The sequence below is a fragment of the Thermothielavioides terrestris genome, chromosome 1 (assembly GCF_000226115.1).
Source record: "Thermothielavioides terrestris NRRL 8126 chromosome 1, complete sequence".
Taxonomy (NCBI): Eukaryota; Fungi; Ascomycota; class Sordariomycetes; order Sordariales; family Chaetomiaceae; genus Thermothielavioides; species Thermothielavioides terrestris.
Window position 1 is genome coordinate 7,702,879 of NC_016457.1, and position 17,695 is coordinate 7,720,573.

General features: G+C 59.6%; 7 protein-coding genes across 7 annotated transcripts; 3 read left to right on the forward strand and 4 right to left on the reverse strand.

Annotated features, from left to right (window-relative positions):
• Positions 1–1,169: 1,169 nt before the first annotated feature.
• THITE_2110058 (uncharacterized protein) lies at positions 1,170–5,034 on the reverse strand. The gene is made up of 5 exons (XM_003650474.1): positions 4,835–5,034; positions 4,672–4,746; positions 4,391–4,609; positions 1,586–4,309; positions 1,170–1,520 (listed from the first exon to the last, which is right to left on the reverse strand). Exons 1-5 carry the CDS (start codon positions 4,869–4,871, stop codon positions 1,408–1,410), a joined length of 3,168 nt encoding a protein of 1,055 aa, XP_003650522.1. The 5' UTR covers positions 4,872–5,034; the 3' UTR covers positions 1,170–1,407.
• A 1,117-nt stretch (positions 5,035–6,151) lies between these two features.
• Positions 6,152–6,677, reverse strand: THITE_115805 (uncharacterized protein; the record flags this gene model as incomplete). Its single annotated transcript, XM_003650475.1, has 3 exons — positions 6,152–6,205; positions 6,283–6,396; positions 6,474–6,677. The coding sequence occupies 3 exons, from the start codon at positions 6,675–6,677 to the stop codon at positions 6,152–6,154; spliced, it is 372 nt and encodes a 123-aa protein (XP_003650523.1).
• A 1,896-nt stretch (positions 6,678–8,573) lies between these two features.
• Positions 8,574–9,922, forward strand: THITE_2126571 (uncharacterized protein; the record flags this gene model as incomplete). Its single annotated transcript, XM_003650476.1, has 6 exons — positions 8,574–8,624; positions 8,875–9,006; positions 9,081–9,249; positions 9,338–9,517; positions 9,556–9,764; positions 9,878–9,922. 6 exons carry the CDS (start codon positions 8,574–8,576, stop codon positions 9,920–9,922), a joined length of 786 nt encoding a protein of 261 aa, XP_003650524.1.
• Positions 9,923–10,197: 275 nt separating this feature from the next.
• THITE_2110065 (uncharacterized protein) lies at positions 10,198–11,399 on the forward strand. The gene is made up of 2 exons (XM_003650477.1): positions 10,198–10,717; positions 10,971–11,399. The coding sequence occupies exons 1-2, from the start codon at positions 10,450–10,452 to the stop codon at positions 11,345–11,347; spliced, it is 645 nt and encodes a 214-aa protein (XP_003650525.1). The 5' UTR covers positions 10,198–10,449; the 3' UTR covers positions 11,348–11,399.
• A 52-nt stretch (positions 11,400–11,451) lies between these two features.
• On the reverse strand, positions 11,452–12,716 carry THITE_158106 (uncharacterized protein; the record flags this gene model as incomplete). The annotated part of the gene is made up of 2 exons (XM_003650478.1): positions 11,452–12,560; positions 12,614–12,716. The coding sequence occupies 2 exons, from the start codon at positions 12,714–12,716 to the stop codon at positions 11,452–11,454; spliced, it is 1,212 nt and encodes a 403-aa protein (XP_003650526.1).
• Positions 12,717–13,081: 365 nt separating this feature from the next.
• Positions 13,082–15,779, forward strand: THITE_2110069 (uncharacterized protein). The gene is made up of 2 exons (XM_003650479.1): positions 13,082–13,387; positions 13,457–15,779. The coding sequence occupies exons 1-2, from the start codon at positions 13,154–13,156 to the stop codon at positions 15,548–15,550; spliced, it is 2,328 nt and encodes a 775-aa protein (XP_003650527.1). The 5' UTR covers positions 13,082–13,153; the 3' UTR covers positions 15,551–15,779.
• Positions 15,780–16,509: 730 nt separating this feature from the next.
• On the reverse strand, positions 16,510–17,338 carry THITE_2126574 (uncharacterized protein; the record flags this gene model as incomplete). Its single annotated transcript, XM_003650480.1, has 3 exons — positions 16,510–16,550; positions 16,663–17,000; positions 17,124–17,338. 3 exons carry the CDS (start codon positions 17,336–17,338, stop codon positions 16,510–16,512), a joined length of 594 nt encoding a protein of 197 aa, XP_003650528.1.
• Positions 17,339–17,695: the final 357 nt, after the last annotated feature.

Genomic DNA, 17,695 nt, shown 5'->3' on the forward strand with positions numbered 1-17,695 from the left:
CTCCCGTCAGCGGCCCCTTTGTTCATTCGATCTGTCCATGCTAGAGAGGGACTCAGCTGCAGTACTGCCGGTCCGAGGCGAATGGAAAAAGAGAACAAAGAGTCTACGCGATACCTGGGCGTGATGGTGGCCCCCATTGATCCTTGACACTCGCAGAAGTTGAGGGAGTCATCATATTTCGACCTCGACAACCCTAATTGGATGAGAGAGACACAGCGGAGCTTTAGTAAAATTGCTACCGACTTCGCCGACCTCCTGACGAGCAAGGTTGCGTCATGTCATTCCAAGGTTTTGGCCTGCCGCGGACGACTGGAGAATGAGAGGATCTTGATCCCGCCTGGGGGTCAACTTACATCACCGTGCCTTACGCAGCACGCTTATCTGCTCGCCATCAGCCTGCCCAACTTGCAGGCGATGCCCGATGGGGTTTACAACTCGACGTGGGCCAAGGTCGTACATGTACGTAACATGCCCGCCTTTGAGGCGGAGTTCGCTCGATGGAACCAACACCGTTCTCAATCACGTCAACCTCACCGCTCCAAGCCACCACCAGGACGAGCTGAACATCGGATCCGCGAGGATCCCGGAATAAATTGTTCCCTGCCTATACTTAACAAATCTGCTTCCCGACAAGCAAGCAGCCCCGTGCTGAAACACCGCACGCCGAGACCAGAGTTCCCCCCCAACCTTGCCCTCAGAACGCCGATTCACGCCGTTCCCTCTGTCCAGACGAAAGAAGTAGTGATACAAGAATACCTGCCCTTTGGTAAGGCACAGAAAGACGGAGACGAAACGACGCGGCGACCCAGGAGGAAACAGAAAAACCCGACAAGAAGGAAAACCGAAGAAATGAAAAGGTGCGTATAACAAAAGATTAAACACGACCGCCGCCCTTTTCCGAACCGCAACGCAACACAACGCATCTGACCCATCCCGAACTATCTTCACCTAATCTAGACATACTCCCGAACCGCAACCCCCAAAAATCCCCACCGCCCTACAAATCACATCCTCGAAGAAAGCATGGGCCAAAACCCCAGCTTGCCCGCGGCATGGCTCGTCCCAGGACGGCCCTGGGGATCTTCCAGCACAAGACGAGAGAACCGGGCTTGTTTTTGGGCCTCCCGGGCAGAGGCAGAGGCAGAGGCGGGGAAACGGCCTGGGTTTAAACCCGCGGTAAGCAGCTGGCCGGGCGAGGCTTCCTTAATGCCCAGGATGTCGCTGTCGCTGTCATTGTCGAGGTTTGCCGTCGCGCCTTGTTTGGGCGAGGGGTGCGTGGGGCTTTCCTCGGGCAGGGACGGGCGTAGAGAGCTGCCAGCTGCATGCAGAGGGAGAGGGGAGGCCGTTAGATGCGGGCTATGCGAGGCGGACAGAGCAACTGAACGTCATGTCCGGCGAGCAATCCCGCTACTCCACATCCATTCCCTCTGTTTCGCGCTCGCCGCCGTCCTCGTCATTCGCAGTCAGGCCCAGGATGCGGGCGTATTGGACGGTTAGCCGCTGGAGGTCGCGGAACTTGCCTGTCCAAGCAGTTAGCAGACCGTCATATGGGTGTCGCTGCGAAAACAATAATCGAGAAACTCACCCAAGATCAGCACCACCCCCTTGAGCAGCTCCCTCCTGTCCCACCCGCACAGCGTCTCTTCCTTGCTAAACCACCCCCTGCCGTCGCCGCCATCCTTGGCATCGCCCCCTTTCTCTTGCAACACCCCTCCAGTCAAGCTATTCAGCAACTCCTCAACCTTGCCCCGCAGGCCCTCGGCGCCGATACGCTTCGCGTACATGAACAGATACAACCTGAACTCCTCCTTCGCGCCGAGGGCCAGGGCGCCCGCGATGCGATTCTCCAGGTGCGCCACGCTGACGGTGCTCTCGAGACCTTCGTACCCGTCCTTGGACAGCAGGGTCTTGATGAGCCGCTGCAGGGTGTAGGCGCGGCCCTTGAGCAGGAACTCGGTCGTGGTGTGCCGCTCCAGGAAGGGTATGATGCCGGCCGACACACTGACCTCGTCCTCTCCGGACGCCTTGTCCGACCCCTTCTTACTTGGGCCGGCGACTGGCCCGACCGCCGTCGAAGAGAGCGCGCTGATGGACGAGTCGTTGCTGTTCCAGTACTGGCTGCCCAGCGCCCACCACGACTCGCTCAGGCGCTGCCAGGCGTACATGGTCGACGAGTAGTAGTAGCCGTCGCCGTTGCTGAGCGTGACGATGATGGCGCCGACGCTGTTGAGGTGCGCAGAGGTGATGCCCGGACCCGGGGTCGGGCCCTCGAGAGACAGCGGGGTGATGGCAATGTCGAGGATCGGAGCCAGGGAGACCGGCGGGTGGGCGGCGGACATGGTCTTCATGTTGAAGACGTGGCAGAGGCCGACGGAGGAGATGCAGAGGAGCCAGTGCCCGCGAGACTCGAGGACGACGGGCTGGGAGTCGAGGATGATGCCGTTCAGAAGCCTGCGACCGGCGGGTGTCCAGGTGTGGACGGAGCCGTCCTCGCACGCGGCAGCCCAGAAGTACTTGGACCCCGTGACGAGGAGGATGGCCCGTGGAAGGAAATCCTGCCACAGGAGAGCGCCGCGTTTGGTGGCTGCGATGCGGGAGGGCTCGCGCGGCCTGACGGGGTTTCTAGCTTCGAGAATGATGTTTTCCGGCACTTTGGAGGCGTCCTCGAGGCTGGACTCGCCCTGAAGAACGCCTCTCTCGAGCGGTCTGAGGATATGGGACCGAACCTTGGGGACGGCTAACCTGACCTGGGAGCACAGAAGGGCCGGGTTTGTGATGGCAGGACGGAGGTACTCCGGTGTAGGCGCAGGGCCTTGAGCAGAGGCGCCTTGTACTGAAGAAGCCGGTTCTAAGCCGTCCACCGTGTCAACCACAACCGGGATAGGACCGGCCGATGGGCGCTTGGCTGCAGGTGCTTCCTCGTCCTCGCCCTCCGTTGCAACAGGCTTTCTCTTGTTACCAAGGAGCATGGAGACGATACCGCCCTTGGGCAGCCCATGAAATGGCTTCGACAGATCGAGAGTCGTCTGTGGCGTCTCGTTCTGCGTCGATTTCGTGGACTTGGCGCCGACCAGCTGCGACTGGGGTAACGATAATAGGCCGGTGGCCGACGACGAGACCAGCAGCGGAGCGACCCTCTTCTTTCCGTCCTTGGTAACCTGCACCCGTGATTTTAGTTCGGCTATCCTCGCCGCCGTCTTCTCGGCGCTCTCCTCCGCGGGGGCTGTCTTGGGGGCCTCCTTGCTCGCCTGTGGTCCCGCAGAGTCATGCGCCCCGCCCTCCTTGGGCGTCGACTTCGAGCCGTTCGTGATGGGGGTCTCGCTCTTGTCGGCAGGTTGGAAGTCTCCCATAAGGGCGCCCATCCTCGACTCCGCCCCGCGCAGCTCTCCTGCCTTGCTGTGATCCTCGAGGTGCAGACCGTCGACGTCCTCGGGGATTCCCATGCCCTTCCTCGACCCGCCGAACTTCTGGAGCGCCTTGTCGTTCTCCTCGGAGGTCGCAACCCAACCGAGCTCGCCCTCCTCAAACCTGACAGCAACGATGCTGCCATCTAAGCTCGAGGTAAACAGGGTCTGGCCGTCCGGGGTCCAAGCGAGGTCGGAGATGGACTTGGATGCTACGTCCTGCAAGATGACGACCGGCCTTGAGGAGTTGGTATTCCAGATGCTCAGCGTCTTGTCCTGTCCTGCGGAGGCAATGACTGTCACGAGGCTCGAGGAAGACCGATCTCCTGATGCATTGCCACTTGGTTTCTGCGTGTGGAACAGCCGCGGAGAGAACATGCAGACTTCTGTAGGGGCTTCGTGGCCGATGAGGTTGATCTCGCTGTCCCATCTGGTGCGTTCGATGATGGCGACACTGCTCACGGGGCCGTTCACCGCGTTGGCCGCGGCGATGTGGTTGCCGTCCGGGGACCAGCTGCATCTCCGGAAGTATGTTGTAAGCGGCGAGCTCTTGAAGGGCGCGCTGATAGTGGTCTCGAGGACGAAGTTGTTCACCATGTCATGCTGGGTCGCGTTCGGGGGCGGTGGAGTAAAGCGGAAGATCTTGATGTGCCGGTCGTCGCCCGCTGTAGCGAAGAACTTGTTTGCCGGGTCGAATGTGATTCCCTTGACGTGGCTTTGGTGCGCGGAAATGGTCTTCAGCTTCTCAAACGTGTGACCGGACCAAACCACCACCTTTGAGTCGAGGCCCACAGAGACGAGAATTGAGTTGTCATAGGACCACGCGAGGTCCTGGACGTCGCTATCGTGGCCAACGAGGCGTTTGTGTGTCTTCCAATTCTCAACCGGCGGCGGCTCGTTTGTGCCTGCGGCGCTTGTCAGTTCATCAATCGCGAAGACGAATTCCTGGTCCGTCCCAATGTTCCTTCTTGTAGCGGCGCACGTACCGAATGTTGCCGCGAGGGAAGGCGGATTGCTGTCTAGCTGGTAGATGCAGATCACTCGGTCGTCGGCGCCGGATGCGAGGTAGCGGCCGTTCGGCGAAAATCGGACAGAGTGGATGGTGCCTAAGTGGTGGCTCATGTGGCAGAGCTGTCGCGGCTTGTCGTATGCCGGGTCAGTGGCATTGAGGATGGCCTCGGTCGACCAGATCCGGACGTGGCCATCTGCTCCGCGTCAGCAAGTATTTTTGGCCAGCGGCACGGGTCTCGATGTCAAATCGGCGTACCTCCGCCAGCGGTCGCTAGTCTCGAGCCATCGGGCGAGATGTGGCAGCTGTAAACCTCAAAATCCTTCTGCTCCCCTGCGCGAAGCCACGGAAGTCAGCGTCGGTTGCGATGGAGGCGGAGGCCACGACCGCATTGAGCGGCGCGCGCTTGGTCCAGACTTACCGCTATGCCGCAGCCACGAGGGCTTAAGGATATACATGTTGGGCGCAAGGTTGCAATGGATGCGCGATGTTCATGTCGATACAATTTTGTTGGACCGAACCCAGAACCAGGCTGCGCAGAGCTCAGAGCTCGAACACCCCTGCTGCGACAAATCGAAGACTCGCGACACGTCCGCTGCGCGGCTGCGGTCCCACGCGAGCCCGGCACTGATCAATGCCTCCGCCTTGCTTATCGTTAAGGCCTGTCTGTGCTTTGATAGGCAGTGAAGCTTGTTAGAGGTAAGCTTGAGGGCCTGCTGATTGGTGCTCCAGTGCGGAGGTAGGTAATCATAGGTGGTGGAACTAGGTAGCGGCTGCCTGCCGACACCACTGCAAGCTGCAAGCTGAGCTCCCTATCCTACCTACCTAAGGGAAGCAGCGCCATGCAGAAGAGCCCAGCCGATGCGCAACACCGCCTTCCCTAAGGTCCAGTATCAACCTGGAACCTGGAAGTCATGAAATACTGCCTGTAGGCACTGTTGCGAAACCCAAGCTGGACCAAGTCCAATCACATTCCTATTCATGATCCTTTACCCCTCAGACCAGCCCATTGCCAGCTTTGAGAGAAAAAGAAGAGCTCGAAATTATCTCTGGATTCACTGTGAGAGAGGCCTTTGTGATGCGCAGTTGATAGAACAGACATGTAACTACCTACCTCTCCCGATGCTTTTGCGTTTCCATGTTCTGGGCTCCCCTTTCCAGTATATCCCGAGTCCCTCTTGACAGGCAGAATGAACGACAGAACGTGGCCCCTGCTGGCTAACACTTCAGTCCATCAGGTCAACACCAGCTTCATTCAGCGCATTATGGTGGCCTGGATGTCGTACTCCGTATTGGCGTCTTGTCCGCGTTGCTGGTCTCAGAGCACCCCTTGAGAAAAAAAACGTAGAACTCCGTACCCCTCTCGAACAAGAGTACCTCACGGGCCCCTTCCTTGGCTTGGTGCCCGAGAGACATCGATGCACGATTGCGAGAACCAGGGAGTTCAGAACATGATATGCCCGGCATTCCTATCTGTCCTATCCCGCTATCCGTGAGTGAAACCGAGAATAGTTACAACCCTTGCTATTCCGTATACCCCATCCCTTACGCTACAAGCAAGCCGAGGAGAAAGCAACCGCGAGGAACCTTCAAGCCATCAAGACAGCAAACAAAGCAGAGAAGTAAGACCGTAGCTACCCAACGAAAGCAAGCGACATTCCAGACAAGTGATACATCCGCTTGCTCAAGAGAGACAAATTAGCAACGCGAGTGGCTGAGAAGAGCAAGCATCCTGCCGTTACTTGGCATCGGTGGCCTCGGGTTTCTTGGCCGCTGTCTTTGGCTTGGCCTCCTGGACAGACCGCAGGTCAGCAACATAGTGGGGAAAAGGGCGGAAATTTAAAGATGGGCGTGGACAGGCGTGTATACCTTCTCCCCTGTCTTCTCCGTCTTCTCCGTCTGCTCCGTCTTCTCGGCCTTCGCCTTGGCCGTCTTCTCGGTCGCGTCTGCCTTCTTCGCGGTCTTCTTCACGGCAGCCTTGACCTTCACGTGCAACCAGTCAGTATCATGATCAAGCTTCCAGGGTGGAGAAACGGGGGGAGAAGGCTGCAGAAAGGTACCTTCTTGGCCGCGTCGCCCTCTTTTTTGGGTGCCTTCTTCTTGGTGACGCCGGCGGGTTTAGCGCCCTTCGCCTCCGTCTTGGCCGCAGCCTTCTTCTTAGCAGGCGCCTTGGGCTTAGCAGTGCGCTTGATGGTGGGGGCGGTGTCGACGACGGGGACGACACGCGGCTTGGAGTTGCCCGTTTGCGAGCGCGTGGAGGCCATGCTTGCGCCTTCGATATAAACCGGTCAATCTGCGCCCATGGTTGAGAAAAACGATCAATCAGGATCAGCGGGAAGGGAAAAAGCGAGCTGAGTGCTTGTGCGCTGAATGCGACAGTCGGCACCGAGCAGAATGCATTCTTCTGTTCCGCCGCCCGGGTGCAAATCACGCGCGACACACCATCGCAAGACGACGACTTCGAACTTACAATGTAAATGTGCAACAAGCGCCTTTTTGGGACTAAGCGTGCGACGATGCGCCGGAAACGGGGCGCTTCGAACTTGAAAAGAAGCTTCCGTCTGGGAGAGCGAAAAGCAGGAAGACGGAATGAGGTGTTATCATGGCGGAGGCGAATGGTCGCAAGGAAAACAAAGGGTGGGCGGCACAAAAACACGGGGCTGGCATGAGCAACACCGGCATCGCGTCCCGCCTCAAGCAGGTCCCCCTCCCCCCCCCCAAACCCCAGGCGGAAACTCAGCTACCTGGTAGGCGGTCTGAAAGCTCCCGAGCTCCAGCTGCTTCGAGCTTGGACATCGGAGTTTCAGTGCGGATGCCTCGCCGCTGCCTTCGCTGATTTGAGCGCGCGACTTCTCATCCAGCGATCTTGTTCTTTGCTGGCCGCCTTTTCCAGTTTAGTCGAGTCTCGGAGCTCCTGGCCCATGGCTGTCGCTTCAGGGAAGGCGCCCTTGCCGCGCGCCTGTTGCCTCGAAGTAGGATGAAGCAGTGACACGTGGCGAGCGACAGATCCATTGGGCTTCAGAGACCCCATCATCTCGCAAGGATTTCGGAGCTCCAAACCGCTCTCGGATATCGAGGTATGTTAAGGCCAAGAGCTTGCAGCGCTCCAAGTCTCGTGCCGACAAATAATCGCGTCCATTCCGCTTGTTTGTCGACCATGTTCTTCTCCAACCTTGCCAGAGGACAAATGTGAAGCGGACTGCGGAATGTTCGCCAGCTGGGGAACTCGTGAAGTTTTTTGCCGAATGTGTGTCGAATTGAACCCCATCGGTGTATCTGGAAAGTTGCAGGATGAGAGACGGAGATGCGTTCGCGGGCCGCGCTGCGGTGGGACTGGACCCACCGTTGACGAAAGAAAAGAAAGCCACGCGAACTCGCAAGGGCTGCCGAGGGGAACGACCCCGCATTCAAGTGCAGCAATGCTGAAGCTATTCAGAATCCCGATCGGGAAGTTTGTGCAACCACCGCTCGATCAAAAATTGCTACCTGATCAGTTACAGGCAAACTGCACTGGAACCAATGCGATATGAAACTTCTGCACCAGGCTCACCCTATTCTACTCAGATTTAAAACCGGCGGCCAGGTTGTGCAGCAACAAAAACACCGCTAATCTGATATATGGTCAGGTTGTTACCGTGCACCTAACCTCCACTGCCTCACTATCATGGCACGGCGGGTTCGGCCGGGCTCAATCAGCGAAACAAGCAACAGATTCCATAGCGGAAGCCTACCTTACGCAACAGAATTCAATTTGACTTGGGAGCTACTTTAGAGGCACCTCAGACACCTATCTCTACCTCGGTCAGTCCTCCGCACCTTAAACAACCTCAAACCGGCGACCAGCAGCAGACAGAAGAGCAGAGCCCGCACAGTGCGATGGACCGCCGACACGCACTCAGGGTCTGGGGCTCCGCTCCAATCAGAGACGGGGAACGGAGCTTGCTTGGGAAGGTGGGCCCCTGGCGGGGTTAAACGGGATCAGGATCAGGGGCACTTATCACAGGACAGTGATCCTTCCACGGTTACTACGCGGTGCGACCAGCTGCCGCGCTGCAAGAACCGAACCGAGTGGCTTGAAGGTTGCAAGAGGTCTCATCTCGAATCTACCTCGAAGACAGCTGATTAAAGGCTATTATCCCCAAGTTGTTCTGCCAGTCAGCATGTTGAGAAACATCCAGACTTTCCTGCTTCCTGGTCATTTCTACCTCCAGGTTCCTGGCCCGGAGAGAATGGCAGTTGCTGCCTTCGAGCGAGGTTGTTGGAGCCTAAATACACGAAACATACCAGGTAGGTGCTAAAGCCAAAGTTGAACTGGTTAGCTCTGGGGCACAGGTTCAGGCTCGTTTGGACTGCTAGAACCAGAACGGCCAATGCTGGGGGCAGCAAACCCCACGTCCCACCGCGGTTCGACAGACTCGGCAGCATTTCAACCCACACTGGCTGAGCATTGACTGGGAACAGAAGATCATCCTCGCCTCGGACTTCAAGCCCGTCAGCATCCTCAAGACTTCGCTCGGTGTTAAGCGCGCCAACACACTGCCCCTATGGGATCTCGACCCCAAGGTGATCCTGAACACGATCATCATCTCGAACGTGAGTGTCCTCGTTTCTTTGAGTCAGGGGTGAATAAGTCTTGAGTGCTGACGGGAACCTCGGATCCCGTGCAGGCTGGCGGTATCAAGGACGTCCACTTTATCCCGGCAACCCGCAGGGTGCCGGGCTGGTCAGGGCTGTCCATCTCGACCAGGTCAGAATCATCTACCCCGAGCGCAAGAATGCCAAGCAACGGCAAGCCCGGTGTTGCTGAGCTGCTGTTCGACCTTGACCCGAAGGCTCGTGACACGACTGCCATCTAGTGCTTGCCTCCCCACGCTTGCCCCCCTTCAGGAGGTGGCATGTTAGCTATCCAAAGCGTCTTCAACAGTCCTGACATCTCGCAGGACGACCGGCCGGTTCGCGTACTTCACGCTTACCACGGCCATCCACATCGCCGCACTGGACATCAGCGACCTGGGCGACGTAAACCGGCTGGACGACCCGAACGAGGACCAGCCGACGGTCGGGCCGCACCACGTCAAGATCGCGCCGGACCGGCAGCACCTTGGTGATGACGGGCTACTTCCTGCAGACGGGCGCGATTAGGCTCATCAACACGCCCGCTCGCCGACTTCAGGGCGCTGTACATCGACATCGACGCCGACGGCAGCCTGCGCTTCAACCGCTCCATCGATTTCAGCAAGGAGTTCACCAACCGCGGCGGAGGCAAGCTCCACTCGATTGTCGTCTATGACACGACGGATCCCATGAAGCCGCTCTACTACTCGAGCATTCGAGCTGAGGTTCCTAAAGGGGTCAGTGAGCCTGTAACTCAGGGCCCCGTTCACTCTCTGCTTGTTATGCCCTCAACAATACCTAATCAATTCCTAGTATCTAGTAGTTCCGACTTGTACCATAATACCACCAGATATTTTCCTTACCGGATCAATCTCGGAGAGAATGGGAGCTGTAGGAGCTACTGTGTTGATGATGGTCGAGAGACATGGAACTTGATCTGGGCTGCGCCAAGGTCCCCCAGCCAACATGCCCAACTTTTCCGCACCGCACCAAGCAAGACAAGACAGACAAGACAGACGACATTGTGTTTATTTAACAGGGGTCGCCAGTGACAAAAGGGGCGCCAAGACGATCAGAAACATACACGCAATTGAGTCACCGTCTGGTCCTCCTCGGAACTCAGCTTCGGCCCCGCAGCCTCCGGCCCCGCTGCCGATCACCGATCGCATGAGTCAATGCAACCGGGCCGGCGCGACCTCACTTTCCTTCCTCTCCTGTACTAACATCAACATTACCCCCTGTCACCGTTACGGCTCAGTTGTCATCCACAGGGCGCGCAGCGCAACTTCCAAGCCTTCTTTTCTTCTCAACACCATTTCCCTCTCAAGTTCAACACTTCCTTCATTTTCACCGTGTCCTGATAAACTACCTATCTTGAACCAACCAACTCCCACTAGTGCTTGCACCGCCCACACATCCGCGATGATCCCCGCAGCCGACCTACGCACCTGGACCCGGCAGGTTGGCGGGGACACCTTCACCGTGTCGACCGATCCGTCGCGGATCCAGCTCGACGCGCTCAACGCCGCCTTCGCGACCGATATGCTGTACTGGGCGCGGCCGCTGCCGCTCGACACGCTGCGGCTGTGCGTGGAGCAGTCGCTGTGTTTTGGGCTCTACTGGCATGTCCCAACGCCGGGGGGAGGGGAGGGAGCTGCGGCGGCGGGTGAGGATGCGCGGGCGGGTGCTGGTCAGTTTTGCTGTTTCCATATCGTTCATGCGTTGCGCTTCCTACGATTCTCCCTTTTTTGCACTCCCAGCCATTTAACATTCCCGAACCCTTTACACTCACTCACCCACCCACTCACTCACTCTCACCTCAACAACCCTTACCTCTTACCCCACAACCTCTCTCCCCACTTCCCTTCATCCTTCTCCGCACGCATATAGTCATATAGACTACCGCTCACCGCATATACAACTAACCACCCCACCCCGCCTAGACCACCCCCCGGCAACCGCCATGATCGGCCTCGCCCGCCTGGTGACAGACCACACCACCTTCGCCTACCTGTCGGACGTGTACGTGCTGCCGGCGCACCAGGGCCGCGGGCTGGGCCGCTGGCTGATGCAGTGCGTGGACGAGGTGCTGGGGTCGTGGCCGGCGCTGCGGCGGTGCCTGCTGCTGACGGGCACCGCGGCGGCGGCGCGGCTGTACGAGGAGACGATCGGCGCGCGGGACGTCGGCGTGTCCATCCCCGCGGGGCCTGGGGGAAGGCGTGTGGGAGGGCTGCGGCTTTTGGAGAGGAGGGGGAATCCGAGAGCTTTGGGGGCTGGCGATGGGAAGGGTGAGGGAGAGGAGGGGAAGGACGCACGGTAGTTTAAAATGGGAGGGAACCAGCCATTCTTATTTCATTATTTCTCTCTCTCTCTTTTTGGCGCCTTTAATTCCCTGGGGATACGATACGAACGATTAATGAGGGGCTATTTAATTGGCGGCGGCTTCCCGTACGCACCGCCGTTGGCTCGCCGCAGCTCGAGCGCACGCTTGTACGGCGGCGCGGTGGGCGGCTGCACCGGGTCGAGGGAGACGTGGTCGTCCGGCAGCTTGTAGGAGGCGTCCGAGTCGAAGGCAGATAGGTCGCCGCACGCGACGAACGGAGCAATCCACCGGACATCCCCGTCGCGCGGCCCGCTGGACAGGTCTTCGACCGCAACGTCATAGATCCCGTGCTCGTCCGCGGTCGCGGCGGGCTCGGGCGAGAAATCCCACGCCCCGGACGAGTGGTTTTGCATCAGCACTGGCGCAGTGATCGGAGCTGCGGCGTTCCTGGCTGCCAGCATCTTGGGCAGCCGGCTGCCGACGCCAAGCGGCTCCTCCAGGCTGGCCTTGAAGCCCTCGGGCGGCTGGAAGTTGACGCACACGATAAAGGCCTCCACGCTGCTCGCCCGCGACGAGCGCGGCTTCGCGACGTAGACCTTCTCGAAGAAGATCTTCAGCTGCGCGTAGAGCAGGTCGACGTTTCGACCCCGGAAGATCTTGGCGACGAACTTGCCGCCGGGTTTCAGCACGCACAAGGCCAGGTTGAGGGCGGCAAACAGCAGCTGCGATTGCACGTAGATGTCGAGGTCGTGGAGGCCGGTGACGTCGGGCGCGCCGTCGCTGATGACGAGGTCCACGGGCTGCGAGGCCTGCTGGTTCATCGTGCTGGGGTCGTAGTCCGGGTCCAGCGCCTTGAGCAGCAGAGGGACGGTGGCAGGATGGGTGATGTCGGCCCGGAGCGTGATGATGCCGGGAAGCGGGCTGATGGGCTGGAGATCGATGGACACGATCTTGACTTCGCGTTGTGGCCTCGGGCCTTCGCTGGCAGGCGTGTCTTTTGGTGGTGATGCTGGCTCGTCCTGCTCAGGGGCCCCGTCTGCTGGAGGGACAATATTGAGCATGTGCCGGCGAAACTTAGCCTCCCGGTCCTGCCATGCGCAGCGGCCGAACTTCTCGCCTTTGATAAGCACTCTGGAAAGCACTTGCGACCAGCTGCCGGGGGCGGCGCAGAGATCGACGACCCGGGTGACACCCTCAAACAGGTTGAACTCTGGCAGCGTTAGCCCACGCTGATTCGAGGGGACGAACGCAGGTCCTCCTCACCCTCGTCAAGCTGAAGCAGCTTGAAGGCGCTCCTTGCCCGCCATCCTTGCTCCTTGGCCAGCCGATAGTAGGCGTCCCTCTTGTCTTTTGACGACTTCCCCATCTGTGCGTAATAAGAGCTGCTGCTCGCGCTCGCTGGCAGTTCCGTAAACAGCAATGTCACGCTTGGTGAGCGGCAGGGCTTGCGCGCGGTGTCGAAGGATGAAGAACAGAAGAAAGAAGTTGAGCAATTCACTTGCAGAAACCCCGATAGATAGGTTCCTCCTCAAAAGTGTTTCGCGCTCACTGATGATGAGGCCTGAAATTGAAACGATGACGGGCCCTGGGAGCCCTGTAACGTTGACAGGGCGCTAACCGTATCTGGTAGGCGGTATGTTTTATCCTCTATTCGGACACACTGCGTGAACTGTAAGTAAAAGTGGAGTCCATCATTTCGTCACTGGCATCATTTTTCTGCCGTACCTATCTCAGATTCAAGACCCCACCGTGCCAGCCAGCCGGTCCCCAACTTTCCTCGCAACAGTAGCCAACCTTTTGAATATGGCAGTCGACAAGAAGAGAAAACGGCCTGGGGGACACGGCAAGCGGCCGCAGACCCCCGTTGCCGGCGCCAAGCGCCAGAAAACGAGCAACGGGAAGCGGGTGACCAGTGTCGACTCGCTCGCCTGGAAGTCGGTCGACGTGCCGGAAATGTTCGATGACGCCGAAGGCTTCTACGGCCTGGAGGAGGTGGAGGGCGTTGACGTTGTGCGCGAGGGGAACACCGTCAAATTCGTGAGTCGCACCGGCCGGGAACAGTGCCCTCTGACCCGCCTGCCCTGTAGCTACTGACTTTCCCCCCAGTTGGCCGCCCCCGCCGAGTCGGACCAGAGTACAGACGGAAACAACGAAGACAACGAGGAGTTCGAGGGATTTGACGACACTCCGACCGGCAATGGCGCGCCTGGGGCGCCGTCCGAGTCGGCACAGCTCGGCGCATCCGCAGCTTCAAATGTCCAGTCTGAAGCGCCTCCTTCCAAGGCTCAGAAACGGACAGAGAAAGAGCACAAGGAGAAGGGAAAGAAGCAAAAGGGGAGTAAATCGGGTAGTTCATTGCCGGCCGAGAACGACCCCGAACTAGAAGTGAACGTCTTCGCCCAAGCCGCAGCCCTCGCCGAGGCCGGGGCAGAGGACGACGACGTCGACATGTCCCACTGGGTTCCGCTCGGCCTCTCACAGCAGATGCTCAGCGCGATTGCCCGCCTTAAATTTGCCAAGCCGACGGCAATCCAAGCCAGTGCCATCCCCGAAGTCATGAACGGGCACGATGTCATTGGGAAAGCCGTCACCGGCTCCGGAAAGACTCTGGCCTTCGGAATTCCCATCGTCGAGAGCTGGCTAGCCAAGGCGACCAATGGTATCCAGACCGCCGAAAAGAAGCAGCCGATCGCCTTGATTCTGTCGCCAACCAGAGAACTTGCCCACCAGATTGCTGACCACCTCAAGCAACTCTGCGCTGGCCTGGTGACTTCGCCTTACATCTGCTCTGTCACGGGCGGACTGGCGGTCCAGAAGCAGCAGAGACAGCTGGAGAAGGCAGATATCGTCATCGGAACCCCCGGGAGAATGTGGGAGGTCATGAGCACAAGCAATTCAGTGCTCACGGCGCTAAGGGGTGTCGGCTTCCTTGTTGTGGATGAGGCAGACCGCCTTCTCAAGGACGGTCACTTTAAGGAAGCCGAAGAGATCCTGAAGGCTCTTGATCGGACTGCGCCAGGCGATGACGAGGAAGGTTCCGACGACGAGGACGAGGCCCCACGTCACAGCCGCCAGACCCTAGTCTTCTCAGCTACTTTCAACAAGGCCCTCCAGCAAAAACTCGCCGGCAAGGCCCGGTACAATCTTATGGGCGAGGCCGAGTCCTTAGAGTACTTGCTTAAGAAGCTCAACTTCAGGGAGCCTCGCCCCAAATTCCTCGATACCAACCCGGTTTCGCAGATGGCCGAGAACCTCAAGGAAGGCCTGATTCAGTGCGGCGACCTGGAGAAAGACCTCTACTTATACGCCGTGTTGCTCCTCCAGCCGTCCCGCCGCGCCCTCATCTTCACCAACTCCATCAACACGGTCCGCCGCCTGACGTCCTTCCTGCAGAACCTCAACCTCTCGGCCTCCGCTCTGCACTCCGACATGGAGCAAAAAGCACGTCTCCGCTCCATCGAGCGCTTCAAGGCCGAAAAGCCCAGCGCGAACGACAAGGGTACTGGCAAAAGCCCGGCCGCCGCCTCTTCGATCCTCGTCGCCACCGACGTGGCCGCCCGCGGGCTCGACATCCCCAACGTCGACCTCGTCATCCACTATCACGTGCCGCGCTCCGCAGACGACTACGTACACCGCTCCGGCCGCACCGCGCGCGCCGCCAACTCGGGCGTCTCGGTGCTGCTGTGCGGGCCGAAAGAAGCCGTGCCGACGCAGCGCCTGATCGCCAAGGTGCACGCCGCTGCCGCGGCGGCCAGCAATAGGCCCACGTCAAAGCTGACGAAGGCCGGCGTCGGCGTGCAGACGATCGACCTCGACCGGCGGCTGGTGTCGCACCTGCGCCCGCGGGTGACGCTGGCCAAGAAGATTACGGAGACGACGCTGGCGAAGGAGAAGGGCGCGAAGGAGGACGACTGGATGAGGGCCGCAGCCGAGGAGCTCGGCGTCGAGTACGACCCGGAGGAGCTGGACCAGGTCGGCTCGTGGAAGGGCCGCGGCAGCGGGCGGAAGCAGCGCGAGAAGGAGGCCCGGGCCGTCACCAAGGCGGAGGTCAAGCAGTGGCGGTGGGAGCTGAAAGAGCTGCTCAGCAAGAGGGTGAACACGGGCGTCAGCGAGAAGTACCTCGGGGGAGTGGATGTGGACGGGTTGTTGAAGGGCGCGAGAGGGGAGTTTTTGGGGCAGGTTGACGGGCTGGGATTGTAGGCCGGCCAACGAGGATTTCCACCGGTTGTGCCGACGCAATTCTATCGTTATTGCAAGTACATACACGTTCCCGCCTCGCCAAGCGATATCTCCCCCCTTGGTGGCATGAACACCAGGACGCTACAACCACACCTTCCCTCCCTGGATCTCCGGTCCTCCACCACGGGATACCAGCACCCGCGTGCAGAGAGGTAGAATCCCTTGACTTTTCCCAGCTACCTAGCTCCCCGACCCGCCCACGAAAGGCCTTGCCTATCGTGCCGACCATCTCTTCGTCGCTTCTCCGCACTGCACCATACCGTCATGTACTCAACCCGGAACAGCCCGTTCCACTGCCACATGTTAATACCTTGCCCCTGACAAAGCACCCCCTCCCCCCTGGGGCGCCCAGTATCGCGCGCCCTCAACCTCCAATTTCTACCCCACCCGATCCCCTGACTCACCCCCCACCCTTCCATATGGGTGGGTCCATGAACCGACTACTGTGTAAGGCCGGCAGCACAGCGCCGCCCTCCATGGCGTGGCGTGGGCGTGAAGGGGAAGCTGTGCTGTGGGGAAGAGGTGGGCTCGGCCGGCCGAAACAGTGTGCCGGCCCGTGGTGGCGTTCGGATCTCTGCTCCCGTGGGTCCGTCCTGTACTCACTCCCAAAGCAAACTAAACTCCAGACGATCATCCGTCGCACGCCAGGAGACGATTGCGCTGCGACGCGGCTGCGGCGGCGGCGGCGGCGACGGCGGGGCAGGTGCCGGAGCAGATGGCGCATCCGGTGATTTGGGGGTGGTGGTAGCTTGTGGCGGTTCGTGTGCGTGCGTCACGGCTGTTATTGTTGTTGTTTGTGCCGGTGCTTGTGCTGCTGCAGCCGCTGCCGCGGCGGTGTTTGGGCCGGTGCAGCGGCCGCGCTTGCTTTCTCGGCCGTGGGAGCAGCAGTCGTTGGGCCGCTTGCTTCGCCTTGTTCCAGGCTAGCTTGACTGTGATGCCGCCTGGGGTACATGAGCATGGGCTTGGACATGGAGGGCAGGTCGGGGTCGGGGTCGGGGCCGGGGTGGTGTCTCCTCCCTGCTTGTCGGAGTAGGCTGTGCCGCTGCTGCTGCTGCTGTTGTTGTTGTGAAGACGCCGGAACAGTGCGCTGTCGCTGCCGCGGCGGACTTCGGCTGCGAGCTTCTCCCACAGGGCGGCGCCGACCTGCGCGTGGATCACGGGCGCCCGGAACAGCTCGCCGCAGGCGCGGCAGCCGTCGCGCTGCGGGAGCGAGCCGAGCGCGTGGAGCCGGCTCAGCGACAGGTGGCAGCTGGCGCGCACGCTGACGGTGCTGTAGTAGGCTGGGTGCTCGTCCGCGAGGTCGGCGATGAACTGTCTGATGTACTCCTCGGCGTCCCACTTGTCGATGTCGAACTCGAAGGCTACGTCCTTGGTGTTTTGGGGGCCAGGGTCATAGGAGTGGAAGGGTGGCCTTGATCGGATTGTCAGCCCGCGCTTTTGATGGAGAATCAGGTGTGACAGGCGCGGTCAGGCAGTTGGAAGAGGAAGCAGGGGAGGTTCGCTGCTCTGGTATGCTTCGGGAGAAGAGACGTACGGCAGGGAACTCTCAGCAGCTTGCGTTGCTGGTGTAGATGCAAGCGGTTTGCTGTCCTTGGTCTGCTGTTCCAAGGCACGTTGTAGAAAGCGAGACATAGCAAGTATGCCCTTCAAAGCTCCGCCGGCCCGTCTGCGTGGCTTCTGTGCTAGGCATCTTGAATAGTCAAGGTGCCGACTCAGAGGGAGCCAAAACACGGGCGACGTCCTGCCCATTGTCGGAGACACAGTCAGGCAGCCGTCAGTTCAAGGCTCAGTTGAAGTCTCCGTGAGCATGCGTGTTGTGGAGAGAGTCGTCAAGTTGTTCAAGCACTTCGTCGGCCAGATGGGACGACGCTGCGTCCAAGAGGCCGCGGAGACGGAATCGACTGGCAGAAATGAGCCAAGCCGCGTCGGCGCTTCCCAGTAGTAATGCCAAACCGCGTAAGGTTGATATGATCTTGTTCAACCGGCTCTTCGAAGAGTTGAGGTTGAGGCTGTCCTTCCGACTCAGATGGGACTTGGGTCTGCATCTCGCTGCCCGTGTGGTCATGGTCATGTTCATCTTCTTATATTACACCAAACCTGTCACGT

Coding starts and splice junctions, on each gene's coding strand:
- THITE_2110058 (XM_003650474.1), bottom strand. CDS start 4,871: ATGTATATCCTTAAGCCCTCGTGGCTGCGGCATAGCG. Junction 4,610..4,671: donor ACTAGCGACCGCTGGCGGAG/GTACGCCGATTT, acceptor GACGCGGAGCAG/ATGGCCACGTCCGGATCTGG. Junction 4,310..4,390: donor TTCCCTCGCGGCAACATTCG/GTACGTGCGCCG, acceptor CAAGCGCCGCAG/GCACAAACGAGCCGCCGCCG.
- THITE_2110065 (XM_003650477.1), top strand. CDS start 10,450: ATGATCCCCGCAGCCGACCTACGCACCTGGACCCGGCAGGTTGGCGGG. Junction 10,718..10,970: donor GGATGCGCGGGCGGGTGCTG/GTCAGTTTTGCT, acceptor CACCCCGCCTAG/ACCACCCCCCGGCAACCGCC.
- THITE_2110069 (XM_003650479.1), top strand. CDS start 13,154: ATGGCAGTCGACAAGAAGAGAAAACGGCCTGGGGGACACGGCAAGCGG. Junction 13,388..13,456: donor AGGGGAACACCGTCAAATTC/GTGAGTCGCACC, acceptor CTTTCCCCCCAG/TTGGCCGCCCCCGCCGAGTC.